The 19,118-nt window shown below is 37.3% G+C and overlaps 1 protein-coding gene across 11 annotated transcripts in view; it reads right to left on the reverse strand.

Annotated features, from left to right (window-relative positions):
* LOC121081017 (aminopeptidase O (putative)) overlaps positions 1 to 19,118 on the reverse strand; it is a 204,851-nt gene that overhangs the window by 155,341 nt on the left and 30,392 nt on the right. For all 11 annotated transcript variants that reach the window (XR_005825563.1, XR_005825564.1, XM_040579584.1 and 8 more), the window contains 2 exons: positions 13,157 to 13,313; positions 8,789 to 9,037 (listed from right to left, as the gene is read on the reverse strand). Coding sequence is in view for 9 of the 11 variants with exons in the window: in XM_040579584.1 (XP_040435518.1) it covers positions 8,789 to 9,037; positions 13,157 to 13,313 (406 nt within the window). In the remaining 2 variants the exon portion in view is untranslated. The remainder of the gene's footprint in view (positions 1 to 8,788; positions 9,038 to 13,156; positions 13,314 to 19,118) is intronic.

Consider the following 19,118-nt stretch of genomic DNA (forward strand, 5'->3'; position numbering starts at 1 on the left):
CTTGTCTTCTAAAATCCCTAAGAAAGCTCTATGGAAGACCACCAGAAATGAAAAAGAAAGCCCCTTGATAATGCAGGATATGCATTTGGCTTGTTTATTAACACATTCCATAGCAGAGGTTCACTTTAGGTGTTTATTATACGGAAGGACACGTTTCAGAAGACCAGATGAGACTGGGGGTTAGCAGTGGGAGTTGGAGACTTGAGTTGCTTTTGTTTTGAAACACAGATGTTGTTTGCACACACAAAACTGGATTATTAGGTTTGTGTCCTATAAGGTGGCCCAAAGGCAGGACAACAGGTTTCAGAGACTTATCAACTTTACCAATCATCAGTGACACTAAAGCAAGACAGCATTACCATTGTTTTACCAGTTCTGACATTTTTTACCATTTTACCCTGTTTTTAAAGAGAGAAGCACATAGTACTTTTCTTAGTTTACCTACTAAGATTTGGTGGTACCTGCTTTCTAGATTAGCAAGGTCCTCACATCAGTCTTTCTGCCAGGTGGCACAGAGAATGGATGGAAGTCTCATCAGACAGCTGTGATGCACTACTATGACCTCAGCTTCTACGCTTTTGTGCCCATGAAGAGGCAGCATTTTACAACTGAAAAGTCCTGAATGACAGATTGCTATAATTCATAGGCACGAAGATCATACATGGATCTGGTTGGTTCCTGGAGAGTGGCTGTTGAGTACCTATGATCCAGCACTGACTAATGATGTTACTAGGCAGTATGGCTGATATTTGGTTTCAGTTCAAAATTTAGTGTCTGAGCATGGAATTTGCATTACTGTAAAGCCTTTTCAATCCATCTTAAGCTGCAGTAGTTGCTTCCATGGTTTAATAGACTACTACTAAATTGTTTTCTGTTTTATGCTGTTGCTACTGGAAGGAAAACAACACGTGCTCTTGTACAGATGTTACCTTAATGTATCACACTAGAGCAAAAGGACATCTCACCTAACTGTGGTGGTTATACAAGCCATTTGAATAATTTCCCTTTAGGGATTAAATATAAAAGCAGCCATTGCTGTAAGATTGATGAAAAAAGTCAAAGTCAATTTTTATTCTTCAGAGCCTCAAATGCTATTTCATCAACCTGTCAGACTGTGAAACAGAAGCCTAAGAGGGAAAAATATTTCAAAAGCAACTTGTGTATGATAGGTTTAAGTGTGTATCAGTATGTATAATTTTTAGCACATTCAAGCTTAAAAAAAAATAATGAAGCACACGGCTTTCAGATAGCTAGTGCTCAGACACTGGGGGAAAAAAAAAAGCCATCATATTTAAAATATGTAGATATTTTAAAGAAACAAGGCTTCCCTCACCACAGTCTCATGTCTCACATTTAGAATGTCTAGTTGCCAAGACATGTACTGCCTTTAATTTTTATGGCGTCACAAGGCATACTGCAAAACAATTTAGGGAGGAGCTAAATAGTAATAACAAAATTATTTATAGCAGGTAACTTCAGCATCCCACTTTCTCACAAAGTGCTTAACCTTGTATTCTCTATTCTTAGTGTGCTGCAGCAATCAAACATAATTGACATCAATGAAGATCCCAGTATAAAACCAGAGCAGTATCTGGCTTACGAAGTTACCTTATAAAAAACTTGAAATGTTTCTCAAAAAGAAGCAGCCATTTTATTTTCCAGTGCCATTCAAAGCACATGATAGCCTATTTGCCAAGTCAATATTAAAGAACTTTCTATTTTGTAAGTACTTATTTTCATTAAAGAGGGGGGGGGGGGAAAGAGGTACTGAAGGTAAGAGATCTCTTTGCTTATTAATTCTTCAAATATCATTCTGAAAGGGGAAAAGGAGATGCTCTTTAGTAATAATCAACCTTATTTCTGATATTTGTTTAAAGTAATAATTTTTTTTTGATTGTAACAATTTTATAAAATGATAAAAAACAAATTTTGCTTTCTAACAAGAAAGTGACTTTTTTTAGTCTCTTTGCAGGTTTACATCCAAAATAAAATCTGTTAAGAGTTACCAGACCAACAAAGCAGCTCTGCACATTAGTAAAGAAATAGATCATGACTGAAGTACTCCAAATCCTGTTTTGATACCAAAATGACAACTGGATGAAGGACAGTGATTGCAGTGGTAGGAAATTACACTTCAGGCTCCAGCTAAGAGTCTGAAAATGTTCTCAATGTCTAAATACCACTAAGTTCATATGCATGTGCTGTACAGCCATCAGCTAAATGCTCTGAATTACTGTTATTACAACTAAGACTCCAACTGGAATGAATTTTGAAAACCTTTTTTTTCTTGAAATAGTAAAGCAGTGCTTCAGCAAAAGTAAAAATTACTAAATTGCTACCCCATCAGTAGATTTATATTAGCTTCATTAAAATTCTAATTAATTCTGTAGCACTAAAACCAGAATCCAAATTCCTAAGACAGTGGCAAATTTGAGGGGAAAAAAACCCACCAGAATAAAGCAATGAACTAGACACTTAGATGGCCAGAAGCAGATCCAAGATCTTTTTGAATTCAAAACTGTCTGTAGGTTATGGCGCGTATAAGCCTATGGTGAATTTTGAATATTATGTCATCCAGGACTTAATATCTTTCTGGTATTAAAACCAAAGACATTTTAAATAGATACCAAGTCTTTTCTGTCTTTCAAAAAATTGCCCCTAGTATCGTATTTTCCCCTCTCCATTCCTCAAGGCAAGTCTCTGGAGTCCCTTTGCTAAACATAGGTATACTGAATTATTATTTACAGCAGCATTGCAACACAGTATGTGATGCTAGCAAACAGGCCAAAAATGTACCAGAATAGCTACTATTTAAAAGGAACCCCATGTCAATCAAAGTGAATCTCTGTATTTATAACTCTCTGTGGTAGTCTTTCTACCACAGACAACATGGATTTCACAGGTAATTTCCACAATACTAAACTAAACAATGTTTACTTATTTGTGTGTGATTTACAACACAAATAATTTTACAAACTGAAAAATGCCAATTGGACAAACTGCCTCTGGAAAAGAAATGGGTAATTTACATCCTTTATAATGAACTCAGCATAGGTGGTCCTCTAAAACAGGATAGAAAAACAGAACCTAGGTTTAAAAAAATGGTTTATGCTCAATCCTGTTTTAGCACTTCTGTTTGCACTAATGACTAGATTTCATGATACTTTCAGCCAAATATCCCTGCTTGATCCCTCATCTGAGAAACACAAGAAAGATACAATTTCCTCCTAAGTAGACTCCACTATGAATTTCAAGCAACCTTCAAATTCTATTTTAAAAAAAACACACTGGATGTATACCAAATCACTGCTACTTGTAAGTATTTCCAGGAAGTCCAAGCTCAACAGCTTTTCTTTTTCTTTAAATTCAAATCACATTAAAGTTACTTGCATCATAAAGTCGAATTTCACTCATGTTTAACCAAGTCATGATCCTGCCAACAAATATACTACATAAAGATGCACATACAGTTTTTGAATGAAAAGGACTTTTTGTGTGTAAATTTGAGGGCATGCAAAACCATGTGCAGGATCAGAAATTAAAAGTCTTTGGCAATTTGCAGTCTCTCATACAAAAAAATCCACCAAAAAAAATCAGATACACAAGCAAACAAGTATGCAAAGTTCAAGTTATGAATCTCCAGCACATAAGAATGAAAAATAAGTTTAAAAAAAATATATCCATTTTTCATTCTCCAGACATTATACTTTTACTCTTGCCTTTAATTTTTGTACATGGTTATTTCTGTCTGGGTAACCAACTAGTGCTATGTAAAAAACAGAAAAAGGAGAGCTCGTGTTTAAGGCCTACACAAGTATTTAGTCAAATTAACTCAGCTGAAAATGTTGTGAAAAAAGTTTACGGTCAGGTATACATCCACAAAATGCTTCAACAGCTGAGGCAAACAGTCACAGTTCTGCAAGACTGAACAATACTAAAGACTCACATTTAGGTTTGATTCTTGGATGTTTTCCAGCAGTCCTGGCTGATTTTACAATAGGCTTAATCAGTTGTCATTGGAACAGTGCAGACATACAGATAGGATAAACAGTGGCTACAGACACACAAATCAAAGTGTCTGCTTGAGCACTTCTGTTTTCCTTATTTTTTTTTCTTTTTCTTCTCTCTTTTCAATTTAAAAAGTTCACAGCCTTGGTGACACGGCCTGGAAAGACTCAAGGGTTTACTGATACATCATGTTTTGAAGAAAGGGTTATTCTTTCCTCTTAAAATACCAAAGACCATTTACATGACAGGAGAAGAGTGACTATGATCTTTATAAATAGGATTGAAAGCTGGGTTGCTAAATCCATATTTAGCCAGCTATGTAAGTTGACCTGATTTACAAATATGCCAAGCATCCTCTATGCTTCTGTCATCAAACACCATTTGGGTTTCAAGGGCATCCAGCAATCTTGAAAGCAAGGCCACTAATTTTAGAGGCTAAATAGGGTTCAAACAACCTAGCATTAGGATCCTGTTTTGAAAATGTCAGTATCTTGCTCTGATGTTCTTTGGTTCCACTTACTTGCTAGGCCTGCTGGCCAAAATTGAATAGCCCAAAGAGGTAAGAACAGAACTCCATCTATCCCATTATTCTATTTTCAGCAGTTACTAGTACTAACTGTTTAAGGAAAAACCAAAAGCATAGTACATACCAAGGAACACTCTTCTCATCATACTCTTTTAGCTCCCTGCAAACATGTGACTAGCCAAGTCATGACACATGGTGCTTGACTAAGAATTTACCCTTGTGCTAGCACTTACTACAAAACTAGTACATCTAAAGTACATTAATTCAAACAGAAAAAAAAAAAAAAAACCAGTAAACTTACGTTATTTAAGCTATGCATGCTGGAAACAAAAATCTTTGAAGACCCTTATTTCAAAAAAAGTACTTCAACTCAATGCCAACAAAGGCTCACCCCCCGGAGAATAAAAGAAGTATCAGCACATTTGCTGTGAAGTAGAAAGATGGTCAGTAATTTCTAAAGCCACAGAAACGTTAAAAAAAAATAGTGTGACTGTGAAAGGCCCTCAATGGTTATGAAGGAAAAAACTACATGGGGAAAATAAAAAAAATAATTAAAAAAAGGACTTAACACAATTAAACACTGCAAGAGAATTCAAGATCTCAAGTGCAGGCTCAAGTGCCACAAAAAGTTGAGTCTTTGTATTCAAAAAAATGTTCTTCCTTAGGAAACAATAAAGAACAAGGAATTCAGTCTCTTCAGGTTTTGCCAAAAGGAAAGAAATTGAATTGTAGGTCAATAGGAAGAGATTTTGAAACACTGAGTTTTAAAATGTGATCAACAAAACTGGACTAGGTAAGAACTGACTTGAAGAGCGTAACAACCAGGGAAGACACAGACCCCATTTTTTATTTGAAGTCTTTCAGCCAGCTTTGTTCACCTGTGTTAACTACTGGCTCACATGAGAGCATTTGCAACTGTGAAATAACTCTACTATTTAAATACCAATGGGGTTGACAATTCCTCAGGGAGTAGCATGTCATCATCAAAAGCACCAAAACAAGGTGGTACTTTTAATCAAAGTACTGAATGATGCACACCTTTCAGCGCAGGTTGAGGTCAGGGATCTCTCCCCTCAACAGTCTCGTTAGGAGCTCTAGAGTCCTTGCAGTCTGACACACTTCCCTACTCCTTTTCTTTCAATTCACTCCCTTTAGCTAGTGAGAGAACTTAAAAGCAGATAATTAATTGCTGTTAGGTGTTCATGAAACTCTCAAAATTCTACAGAAAGCACTGAATTTCTGGCTTTTAAGTTATTTAGATTTTGTCCACAATATTTTATTAATTTAATTTATGTACAGTTTAACATAATATCACCAACGAAGACATATAGGCCACACTTTTCTTTTACTAGAATAAATTTGTGAGAAGCTGTACTGAATCACTTGCACTGAAACAGTGTAAAACCAAGAGAGAGTGCAAAATTAAATCCTCCAGCTTCAAAGATCTGCAGGGAACAAGAAGGGATGACTGTGATTATTATATACAGTCAAGATCCTGTTTCCATACAGAAGTCCATAGCAAATTAAAAAACACAGGAAGAGATATACAGAAAACACAATTAAATGAATAGGCTTTCAGCTAGAGTTTTTCTCATAAAGCATCTGTTAGACTTCAAGAAAAATGCAGCTGACCCACAGTGGTGGCTACTGGAACAGACAGCTTAAAATGCCTAATTAGGTCACTATGCAAGAAATATCATCATCTCACATCAGTCTAAAATGTTGGGGAAACATCCTCTTTAAGTAAAGGGAAGTATTTTGGGATATAAAAAAATACAGTACGTATTGGTTAATGAGGAACAGACAAAGAAAAGTGCTAAATTCTGTAAAGCCCTGGTACTTCGGATGATGACTAAAATTTATGACTGCTTCATTCTCTGGCAGACAGGAGTACAATTAGAATTCTCAAAACAACAGCCCCTTTGTGTTGGCATGCTGTGTTATGTTTATGCTGCTACAGATAGACTAGAAGATAGAAAATAAACGCTACAGCACCCTTTTTAACCCAAGATAATAGCTGACTTTTTTTTTTCATGTGGGTTGGACATGGTTTTTTCACATAGCTTATTCTTAACTGAAGTCATTTAGGTAATTAGCATTGCATGCAAGGAGTTAACCATTTAAGTAGCTTATTACACATAGAAGCCTCTATTTGAAAAAAGTCACACAAAACAAGAACAAATGGGCTATTATGAGTCACTTAATTTTCTTTGCTGTCCAAATAGTTTGAAATTCAAACAGCTTAAATTATTCCTTTATTTCAGTTTTGAAAAATTTGAATGTGCTTGGCTTGATGAACTGTTGAATGAAAAGCATGCGGAAGTACGCATGCCCCTTCTTTCATCCTTTACTTATATTCAGTGATATGGATCACTTGGAACTGACAGTGGTTAGAAGCATAGGGAAATAAAAACAGGTTTTTCTGATCTCCTTCACAAAGAAAGCACAATTACAATATTCTGAACATGAAAACTGAACTCAGATAAACACAGATGTTTTTTCAGTAGCATACCCTGCAGGCATCTTTTCCCTCTAAGTTCTGGGAAAGGTACATGCAGGGGAAGCTTTGACAACTTCCCAAAGAGCAATAGTGTATCAAGATTTCTCCTACTCTGTGCTGTCATTTTGGCCTAGACATTTCTCCATCTCTTTCATTTCATACTATTTGTGTGTCTTGCCCATTGGTTCCACTGATCACAGCTCTTACTACACAGCTAAGTAAAGTGGCCGGTTTCTTCCTCAGTTACAGTGACGATCCATAAGGACCTGTGTGAACCTTTTAGAACCACGCCTTTGAAGTCAGAGGAAATCACTAAGCAGCTTTACCAATTTCAGATGGCTTCAAGAACATGGTACACAACATCACACTTACCTCCAAATCAAACCACCATTCACAGCATCACACTATTCTCTGTGGTAGTAGTAGTCTGTGGGCCATGCTCAAAGCAACTCGTACTCGTGTACATTTCTTGCTGCTTTCATTTAGTTCATTGCGTAAAGCGCCATCACTGAAAACTCAGTAACCCGTACAACTATCTACAAAGCAATGAGGCTTATATGACAAAGGAGAATCCCTGAATGCTTAAGTTTAAAATTTTATGGATCTTCATTAAAAAAAAAAAGTAAATTTATGCTAAAACCTATATAACATTATTACATGCCAGCAAAATTTTCTACTTTTAGCCCTAAAAGGATCGCAAGAGGAAGGCTGTAGGAAAAAAAAAATCGACATAGAGAAGAAACAAAACATGTAGCATGAAACAAAATGCTTCCTTATTTGATTAATTATACTCTTTGTAAAAAGAAATAAATTTGTGGTTCATATAAGCACTTGAACTGGTGATTTCTAAAATTTCTTGAAGTTGCTTCAGACACCAAACCTACTCAACACCTGCCCTAAGAGCCCCCCCCAAAAAAAGTCTGGGAATACACCTTTCCTTTCACTCCTCATCTTTCTAACCAAGCTTTGCCTTTAATTATTCTCTTGCATGTTTTGTCCATCTACATAAATGAATCCACTCTACTGTTGGCACTAGGAAAACAGTGAATAAAAAGTGTTTCATTCTCTGCTATTAACACATACTGTCTCATTACCAACTTAAAAATACATCCTTTTTTAAGAAGAATAAAAAACAAATGGGGAATTTCAATCGTTAATCATTGCCTTACAACTAACAGAGCTAAAATTCTACTGACATTGCACAACTGGAAATTATACTGTAAAACCAAAAATATTTAATTAAGCTTTAATTCTCCATAAACCCATGAAAACTTGATAATGAAATCCTTACAGTTTGCCTTACTGAGCTTCCAAAGACCAACATTTGACTAGAAAGTTATAAATCTCAAAAGGCTTATGAATAATGAGAATAAATTATCTGGATTTTAACATGCTCTTGTTCCGTCAAGACATAATGGTAAAATCAACGCCAAATGAAAACATGACACAGCATCAAGTATTTAAATCAACAGAACCATTAAAAAAAATCCTTGACTTTGACAAATGCAGAAACTCAGATCCATGTTTAATATGCACATAATTTCCTTCCCTGAGCCCTGTTAAAACTAATGTTAAAGATCATATCTCAAAGGATGCAAACAACGCTAGCCACATGAAGCCAGAACTAGAGTTTTGTTTGGTTTAAGAACAAGAGCACGGCAACTTCATATTGATAGCAATGTGACACTGTTAACTACCTGATAAAAACGAGCCTAGGAAAATACAGGAGATGAGATACTAAGGAGTTTCTTTACCTAGCCATTCCTAGGCTGGAAAAGTTGGAAGGAACTATCAAAACATCAAGCCTGGAAAAGGGATGGGTACCCAGTGTGGTGTAAGCAGCCGAGAGGCACCGAGGAATTAGCTGAATCAAACATTCTTCACAGCGTTCCATAAGGCACCAGGGAGCAAAGACTCTATAAGGAATTACTGCCTGCAACCTGGCAGCAGAATCTTGGAAACGGCAGGGATATTCCACATGACTGCAGATTTCTTCATGCCATCTGAAAATAAAAAAATTAAAAAAAAAAAAAAAGAGAGAGAGAGAAAATTATATCGTTTAATGTGATACCGGAAATGTCCACAACTGTGTATGCTAAGACAAGGATATTCTCTAAACATCAGAATGACAGTTCGCATAAAACCAACTCATTTGTATTCTCACACTGTTCACACGTGCAGCACTTCGTGAAAACAGTCATTAATACCTGTCTGAGTAGAACTGATATGGTTACTCATAACCAAAAAAACCCTAGTTAAATCTTGTTTTTATAATAGATATCCACCAAAAAACCAAGTGCTTAAAATGTACATAAACTAAATAACAATACAGAAATTCTTATTTATTCAGAGAATTCTTACTCAAATATGACTATGAAAATAAGGTTTTGTACATACTAACACAAATATATTAAGTGCAATTAGAATGAAATTCCAAGTGGGCTTTTTTTCTGTTTTTACTAAAATTTTCCAGGAACTTTTACTAACTTTTTTTCCTTAAGTAAAAAACACTAGATCTCAATTCCACCTTATCACCATAGAAGCTTAAAAATATCACATTAGGATCAAGCTTACTTTACATTACTTTTACAGGATATCCAGATCCGTAACTGGAAGAATTGAGGGGTAAATCAATTCCTTCCCAAACACTGAGTCATATACCTTCACAATAATTTACCTGCCCAAATAGACTCATATCTAAACAGATATAAGCTTCATGTTTTCACCTGCTAGCCTGTCTTTCTGTACAGCATAGAACCTCTCCTTAGTTTGAGCTTTCAACTTACAGAAGCTGCTTCTTCTATGCCTGGACAGGCAAAGCACTTGTTATTGCACCTGACATCACTGAAAGCATTTATATTTGCAAGATCACGCTCCAGGTAAGTCCTGACAGAAAACAAAATGATAACACGTAGAAAACAACTACATTTTGCTGAAGTGACAACACTTCTGTTTACATAACTTTCTGTAAAAGAAGTGGACTTTAAGCTATTATACAAAAAAACTACACCCATCATTATACCATTTTTTTCCAAGGGTGGTCTATCCCAGTATATTTCTGCTGTAAAACAATGTCACTTTGTATTTAATTATCAGAGTTGAGGTAAGGCAAGAACATGAAAGCTCGCACCCTATCTCTTGTAAAAGCTGCCAAATCCTTAATGACCACAAGGAGATAGGAAACTTCCTCAAAACCCTCTCTCCATTTAACATTTTCTTTGATACAGTGCCCTTATGGCAAACCCACTGGCACCTGGACGTAAGTTATATCCAGTACATATTTCAACAACTTATTTCAGAAATCCTTCCTTTTCCTGCTGCCTAACAGTTTATCTCCACTATCTTATCTGAGACACTATCTTATAAACATTTAGTTGTCTACCCATTTCACACCCTTTCTAGAAATGCCTACTACTGTGCACAGTGTTCGTTTGGTTACTTATTCCTAATGACTAAAGTAAGTAACAAGTGTCGGTTGTGCTAACTCCCAAATAAAGATTTACTGGATATAACTGGAAAAGCAGATTTTTAAGGACATTGATTTTTATGTCCTAATTAACCGCAAAACAACATTGTATACTTAGTCTCTCCTTTTTGTCTATGCATAATAGGTACCACTCTTGCAGAGGATTTTTTGATTTTTTTTTTCTTCTTGGTCAAGTTGTTTTTCTGAAACACATTAGTTCTTCCACTGTCACAAACTCAACCGCTATAGATACATCACAATACCTGTGCCAATTAATTTATCCAATCACCATCACATTTATTAAAAATTGCACTAATTTTTGCTACAAAAATATTCCCTTTTTTCATTTTTTTTAAAAAAATGGAAAACATATTCTATCAACTGTCAGAACAATTTTTTTCACCAGATCAATAAAAATTCCTATTACTGAACATGCTGTACATTAAAGAGTAATATATAGAGAGTATCACCGCATATTCCTGTAGAGACAGTCATAACATAAAATAGTAGATGAATAAACACAAAACAATTTTATTAAGCCTATAAACTAGTTTCAAGCTTGAATAGGCATGTCTTACTGATCTTATGTAAAATATTGAAATTCAAGACTTAGTATTTTTTTAAACCAAAATCAGCAAAGCTGCAAGCCATCAGAATCCTTTTGTTTTAAATTCCAACAAGAAATCCCTGTTAGGTCCTCAAGTTCCAAAGTCTCACTAGCTTTATCAAACTGGTAAGGACTTCCACTGTCTAAATATTAACACGGTATTAGTGCAAAACAGCTATTTAAAAGGCAAGTATTGTTTCAGCTAAGTTTCTAATTGCATAACAGAAAAAATAGTTATGGCCTGACTAACCTGATCCCCTCCTACAACAAAAGAACATTTTCTGTTGACATGGGAGAAGCAGTGCACATTGTTTGCACGGACTTCAGCAAAACATTCATCACAGTTTCCCACAGCCTTCTCCTGGACAAACTAGCAAGATACAGACTGGATGGATGGTCTGCAAGATGGATAGGAAACTGACTCACACGCCACACTCAGAGTGTGATCAGTGACTTTTACTCAGGCTGGCAGCCTGTCACAGGTCCCGCAGGGACTGCTACCGAGCCCCACACTGTTCAACATACTCACAAATGTCCTGGACGATGGGATTGAAAGCACCCTCACTGGCTCTGCCGACAACACCAAATTGGGTGGTGAGGTGGGACAGCAAGAACAGCGTGAAGTTCAACAAAGTGCAAAGTCCTGTGCCTAGGATGACATAACCAAAAGCCCAGCACAGGCTAGGACCTGTGTGTCTGAGCAGCAGTCTTGCTGAAAGGGACCCAGGGCTCCTGGTTCCAAGCTGAACATGAGTCGTCAGTGTGCTGCTGCAGCAACAAAGGCAAAGCGGAGGCTGTGCTGCATTCACAGGGGCATTACTAGCAGAGACAGACATAGGATTACCCCACTCTATTCAGTGCTTGTCAGGCTTCACCTGGAGTATTGTGTCCACTTCTGGTCCCCACAAATCAACAAAGACAGACAGACCGGAGAGGGTCCAAAGGCGGCCCACAAAAACAAACAAAGGGCTGGAGAACCTGTCCAGTGAGAAAAGACCGAAGGAGCTAGGTCTTTTCTCAGAAGAAAAGAGAAGGAAAGGCTCAGGGGGACCTCATCACAGTATTCCAGTACTTAAAGGGCATCTATAAAGGGCACAGAGTTGCTCTCTTCAAAAGGAGGCATATATGGCTGCTAGACAGCTTCATCTAAGCTCCCTTTCCCACAGAAGATTGGACCAGATGATTTTTCAAGGTCCTTTCCAGCCTGGGCTGTTCTGTGATTCTATGAATTTGAAAAGCTGAAAGTAGTATCTGAGAAAATTGAGTGCCGTGTCTGAGACTTCTGCTAACTATGGGTGAATACATGTGGAAACAAGTGGTATTTCTACAGAGATGTAATTTTTAGCTTCACATCTCACATGCAGGCCTATACACAGTATTGTTCAGTTCATCTATCACTCTATAATCATTTAAACTCAATAAGCAGGTTTGACTAGATTGGAAGGAGGAATAGATCTATCCAAAATAATTACATTGCTATTGGTTTGGTGAGACAGCTAAGTAGCCACTGCACACGCTAGACAACAGGGTATTTTTTAATTGAAAAGAATCATTGGTCCAACTTTATTTTATGGGACCACTGCAACAGGTCTTTCATCTAGCCAGTCAGTACACATCACCCCAGGCAAACCACTGTACAGGCCAGCTCTAACTCTGGGATGGGACTGGACAGGAATCCATCAGGTATCCAGAATGGACCAAGTCTGGTAACATGAAAGATCTTACAGCCAGGCATTGTAAGAAACAAGGGAGGACCTGGTATTGCTGCAGCAGAGCATCAAGAGACACAAAATGTAGGATGCAAATCCAGAGGATGCTGGGATTTATTAACCCTGTTGCTCACTAAGCAGCTTGTTTTCACACAAAAAGAACCACACCCTTATCCATGAAATAATGCCTTTGGAATCATTTCCCTGTCAAGATTTTTCTGTTCAGATTGTAAAGTTCTTTTTTGATTCATGTACTAATATGACTCATTATCACATTCCACAGAATAAATGAAAACGCTATCCATATATCTCATTTTTCAACAATATTCTAAATACCAACCTGAAATCAGCTTGTGAAGATGGCAAGGAAAACTCAATGTTTGACTGGATAGCAGCTGTGAAGGACTGCTGTTTAACCTCCTGCCAACATCCCACAGCAATAGTGAAGGTGGATGCTGGCATTGGCATAGTCACATAGTAGTACCAGCTCAAGATACCTGTAAATAAAAGGAACATTCGTACAGACTGAGTCACAGCACACATTCAGTACTTGACAATTTTATGTACTTGAGATTTTGGGCCAAACCTCCTAAGCTTACTTCCTGCTTCTTGTTGAAGTAAGAAAAATAATTTTACAGAGATGCATAAGAGCAGTCATATGTAACCACTATGGATGTAGTACTGTTTACTTACACCTGAGACTTTCCTCTGTCTGCTGATGTCTTTATCTATAAATAAATCATCTGTAAGCGGGATGTTATTCATGCAGCTTAACATGACTGTACTGTTACTGCCCAAAAACTGCATCAGATGTAAAATCTAGTAGCACCTTTAGATACACACTCACAAAAAAAAATATCAAAATTTAACTCTTTCAACCCTGGATCAACCACCTCATGGTTTTGTTTTGACTGTATAATCTCATACAGAACAAAATCTTTTCTTTGTGTTCTGGACAGTACCAATCTGATAGGCAAGTTCTAACAAACAACATTAGCGCTTGTGAATTGGACCAGCCAATCTGAGATATATGATGTGCCAACCAGGCAGAGAAAAATCAAAGCTTAGAATCACAATGGTTATTGCCTAAATCAATGATTTGGTCATGATAATCCAGAAGCTGCCTAAACAAGATTAGGGAGTCAACAGAACATAAAAAGGTGATAAATCTTATCATTATAGGAACACAGTGCTGGAAGACAAGGAGTACAGTATAGGATGGCTATAACTATGAACACATTTGGCAAACTGGAGGATGTTTTAGGACAGCATACCTGTCATTAATCTAAATGTTGCTTAGCTTTTCCGTCTGTCCCTTCAAAAAAAGGTATAGCTTAAGGGTCACGTTCAAGTACTGATTTATGGTCACAAGTACAGTTACTACATCATACTAATAGGTTAATTACTCTTGGAAAGAGCCTATCATGAGTTACAACCTGCTGAATCATGTGCAAATAGCTGTAGCTGTGGCAACTGTGGAAACATACAAACTTCAGTTATTTTAAGAGAACATTAATACTTGGGTTTTTGCGATAGTATTCTGACCAGACCTGTGGAACTCTATCAAAAGGGGGAAAAAAATGAAGAAAAAAAGTCCAGTGGAGGCCACGAGGCATAGAGGAAAGGAAATAAGCAGCTAGCAAAGCATCTCTGGGTTTCCTACCTTAATGATTACAGAAGGTCAAGCTGTCCAAAGGAAGGGCTTTTTGCTTAGTCTCAATAAATTTTCTACTTACTACTTAGTATAACAAACAATACTGTTTGTGAAGTCTTGCAAGAGGTAGATAAAGCCTCTGCCTTTTACATGCACTAGCAACTACTTAGAGTCCCTCACCCCATTCCACTTTTGGCAACATTCACCACTACTAGCAAAAACCTTTTGTCTGTATTGTTAGGTGAATATATATTACTCCTGTAATTTTCCTGACCTCCTGTCAATATGTGAGCAAAAGCAACGTAATTGCTCCAAACACAATAGGAAAAAGAATGATAGGTCTTTTGCCAAATCCCCCCCTCCACCCTTTTTTTTATCAACTTAGCAAAGCTACAAATGAGCCAAGGCAAGCAAATGCCACCTTTGAGAGAAAGAGGTCACCCAGGACAGCAACAGTTTATTATTCTGACATACCAAACTCCTGATACAGAGAGTTGCATCAGTACATAAGCTGTGCTAGAAGCCCAGGCCTGCACACACTGTAGGTAACAGCAGCTTTACCATTGACTTAAATGCGTACAAAAGAAGGCCCAGAAACAGTCTACAATACTGGACTCTGTGTAGCATCTGTTACATACAAAGCATTACAAAATGCTCCATGCAGCTATGTTAATGGTAAAACCTTCAGAGTTAAATAACAGCAGAGGAAGAGTGAAAATTTGAGGAATTGTAATGGAAACGGAAAACCAGTAATGTGTTTTTAACTGAGTTCTGAAACTTGCAGGGAAGTCAAAAGGCAGTGACAGAAAACTGTTCCAGGCAGCAGGAGGTGTAAAGAAGGCTCTCACAACAGTGAGGAGACTGAAAGGAAAAGGTGCTGGCGTGTGCTATGCAGAGGCAGCAGAGAGGGTTACAGTGAGAAACAAATTTAGCAAGACAGGCTACAGCAAGCAAGACCATAGAGTTTTTTTAAAAAACAACTGTAATTTGAACAGAATGTCAAAATGACTGGGGAATCAGTTTAGTACTCCAGAGAGAACAGCATGTACTGCATTCAGAAGTTCACATGAATTAGCAACGAAGATACTCAGATCTAGAGCAAACCTGGCAAATGGGTGAAGGTACCAAAGACAGAGAAAGCTATGGGGTTTTGGTACATGTTTTCAGATTTCTCTAAATTAGGATTTTCTGAAGAAAAGAAAAGAAAAGCAACTAACATACAGATCCTTGTCTTCTTTCCAAGCCCCTGGAATTCTGCAGGCATTACAGAAACCATGCAAACTGGATATTCACAGAAGATCCAAGACTTATACTGTCTTTACACACCTAATTGAGGCTCAATCCATTTCCTGCAGGGCTTTTAGACACCTCCTGCATTCATACTCTAGAACTGTGTAAGATAACTACGTATTTATACTACAGTTGTTTTGTCTTGAACAACTGAAATCTCACATGCACTGGCATGACAAATGAGTCCTCTACAGTGCATTCACTGACTGGTGGATGGTATTTATGTTGGCAATACTTCCCTACAGCAAGCACCCTGAACTAGCTGGAGAGTCTAACCACACTTATCTTCTGTCTTCTCTCGCTACAGGTAATAACTGCGCTTTTCTCCCGTAACTTCACTTCCTCTCTTTAACTTCCTTCAGATCAGTGGGCTTTGTTTTGTTTTCCTTCATCACCCCTCAGATCCACCCTAGGGAACAGTTTGGGATCACAAGCTCCAACTCTGCTCCCCTGTTCTCCCCCCTTCCCCTGGCTTCCCTCTGCCTTCCCGTGGCTACCTTGGAGACAGCACCACCTCTAGGGTAAGAGAAAACCGTGCAGCTCAAACGGGGAGACGGCTTGCTTCATCAAAACCACCCAGCATTCTGTGCCACAAAAACAGTTTCACACTAAGCAAGGGCACCTTGGGAAGGCTAAGATACTAGGATGGGGTTAGTCCGTGGGAAACATAGAGGAAGAGCACTCTAGTCCTTTTATTTGTAGTGCTTATACCCTCTCCTTACAACCAGACTGGATTAAGAGCAACTTGATTCCTACGGGTGACTATTTTAGGCAATTCTAGTACTTGCAAAACATTTTCTCTGCTTATAATTTTGAAAATAATTACTCAAAAAAAATCAGCTCTGCAAAGCAAATCTGCCATGTTGTAACCGCACAAACCACGCAACAACAATCACCTATTCTATCAGGTGTAACTGGAAAACTTCCTGTGCAAAATTTGGGAATAAATTTAACAAGGGTAGGAAATTATAATCTTTTTATAATTGTGCAAAAGAACAATTTAAAGGCCATTTATTTCCCCTACTTGAAATAATAGTGATGAGTAATGTAATTACTTCCTACAATTTTTAATGCATTCAGCTACCTTTGAAACCATTAAAATTGTTTGAATCCTGTGGAGTGCATTATAACTGAATAAACACCTGAGAGTCAGTATCTGTTAATGCCATATGCAAGAACATTAAGAGTATTTTCACTTATTAGTAAATTTTCCCTCAAACAGTTTGCACTAACACAAACATAAACGCCACATAATACAGATGGCGGCCATGATCCACTAAAGCCCACAAAACTCAGCTACCTCTACGGGAAAAGAGAGAGAGTCCCACGCAGCATTTGATAGACAAATAACTAGTGCTAATACATAAACTACGGCTAAATGAGTAGTTATGCCAAAATTACTGCTTGGCTGGAGCACTGGATTAAGAGCCCTCCAGCTTTCTGAAACTCTTTGTAACTGTAGAAATCTTTGATCTTATCTGAAAGTCAGAATTTCCCACACAGCACCTTCGCATGCATGCCAAGAGCATTAGTCCAACACTGCCTCAAGCCTGTGATGAGCTGTAGTTTCTGATACATGTTGGAGATCAATCAACACAAGTACTGGACTCTTCCGTTTTGCGTTGTGAAAAGTTAGAGGAGCACAAAGAAAAGCAGCTGTTGGTGGTGGTAACTACAGAGCAGTAGCAGTGGCTTCTCCAGCACCACTGTTTGCTCTCAATAACAAAATACACCTTCTTGCTGAAATCAGAGATGGCAAAACAAGATCAAGGACTACATAATCATAGAGTAACTGCACAAAAAGCAAGCCAGTTGATTTCACATTTGATGGCTGAATATCTACTTATTGAATATTAATCAAAACAAATGTAAAGGTGTTTGTGACTAAATTTGCACTTTTATGTGTTACAATAATATGCTGAAGGAGAGTGCAACTGGTAAGTGCTGAAAAATAAACTCAATGGCTAAATGGATTACATTACACACACACAGTGCTCACTATAAAGCTTTCTCCCCCAGAGCATTGTCAATTGCATTTTTCTGATAATTTTTTCTTCTCTAAGTGCTCTGTAAAGAATGCATCATATTTTACAGCACTTTTAGGTCATACTTTAATACTTGAATTGTACTTGAGTAAGTGACATATCAATATTTCCAAACAAATGCGGCCTCACTTCATTTCAAATGACAGGATGAGCCATAGTTTTGTAGGTGGCAGAATGCAAAACCAGCATATACGGGAGGAAGCACACTATTACCAAAACCTGCAAATACAAGTGACAAATGAGGAATCTATACATGTGAGTACACCTAGCCTGGAAGTGCACTGGATCGTGCATCTAGAGATGTACATCTGTGAAGCAGAAAGCAAAACTCTTTTTAAAAGCTTGAAGGTATGTATCATCCTTGCTTGCTGTTCTCTTATTGTCTGCCTTGCACTCTTACTATAAATATGACTTCTAAAGGAAAAAATATTCAGCTAACTTGTAATTCTATTCAGAATAAATTAATTCACAACTCCTTGCCAAAATACTTACTCTTTCTGAGAAACCATTTTAAAATTATTTTTTGGTGTTTTGCCTGTTATGTACAGTTTTATAAATACGTAGCACAACGGCATACTGTATGTAAATGATTTGGCAAAGAAAAGGTATTTTAATTTAAATCACCCTGAAAGACTTTTAGGTATGTTTTGTAAATGTAAAGACAAAATTTTAAGTTGGATAGATTTCATACATCCTTCATAACCGCCTAACAATAAGAACTATGTGGGCCAGGTTATTATAACACTAACAGACCATTTTTAACTTTTTAACTCTTAAAAGTCCTATTAACTGAACTAATGAATTTGTATTCCTAAATTCATTAAGAATTTATTCAAGGCTTCAGATTAGCACTTGAGCCTTGGGTTTATTTGTTTTTTAAAACATTCCTTAAAATACTGCTTCTTTCCTTCCTTTCCTTTCTGTTTTGTAAATACTTAAAATTCCACAAAGCTATCTAATGCTTCTTTGTCATTTCCAGTTGTATATAAGCACCAAGATAACAAGGGTCTCATCCATGATTGAGTCTTTGAGAGCTACTGGAGCACAATGCCTACCAACTACCTTTAAAGAAACGCAGCAACCCTTCCACCATGACATCAAAATTACCGTAATTTTATGTACTGCATAGATCTGTAACCAGAACCTTCCATGCTCTTGGAAATTCCATCTTGAAGAGAGGCAGAAGGAAAACTGTAAGGACAGAAGTGCAGTAGGTGCTCCTGCTGCTTCTCTTCAGTTAAGTTCAGTTAACTTTTCCCATTGTCACACCGTTCCTAAAGAAGCCAGCTTTAATGCTACATTTGGTTGTTCCC

This window comes from Falco naumanni, chromosome Z (genome assembly GCF_017639655.2).
Source record: "Falco naumanni isolate bFalNau1 chromosome Z, bFalNau1.pat, whole genome shotgun sequence".
NCBI classification, from domain to species: Eukaryota; Metazoa; Chordata; class Aves; order Falconiformes; family Falconidae; genus Falco; species Falco naumanni.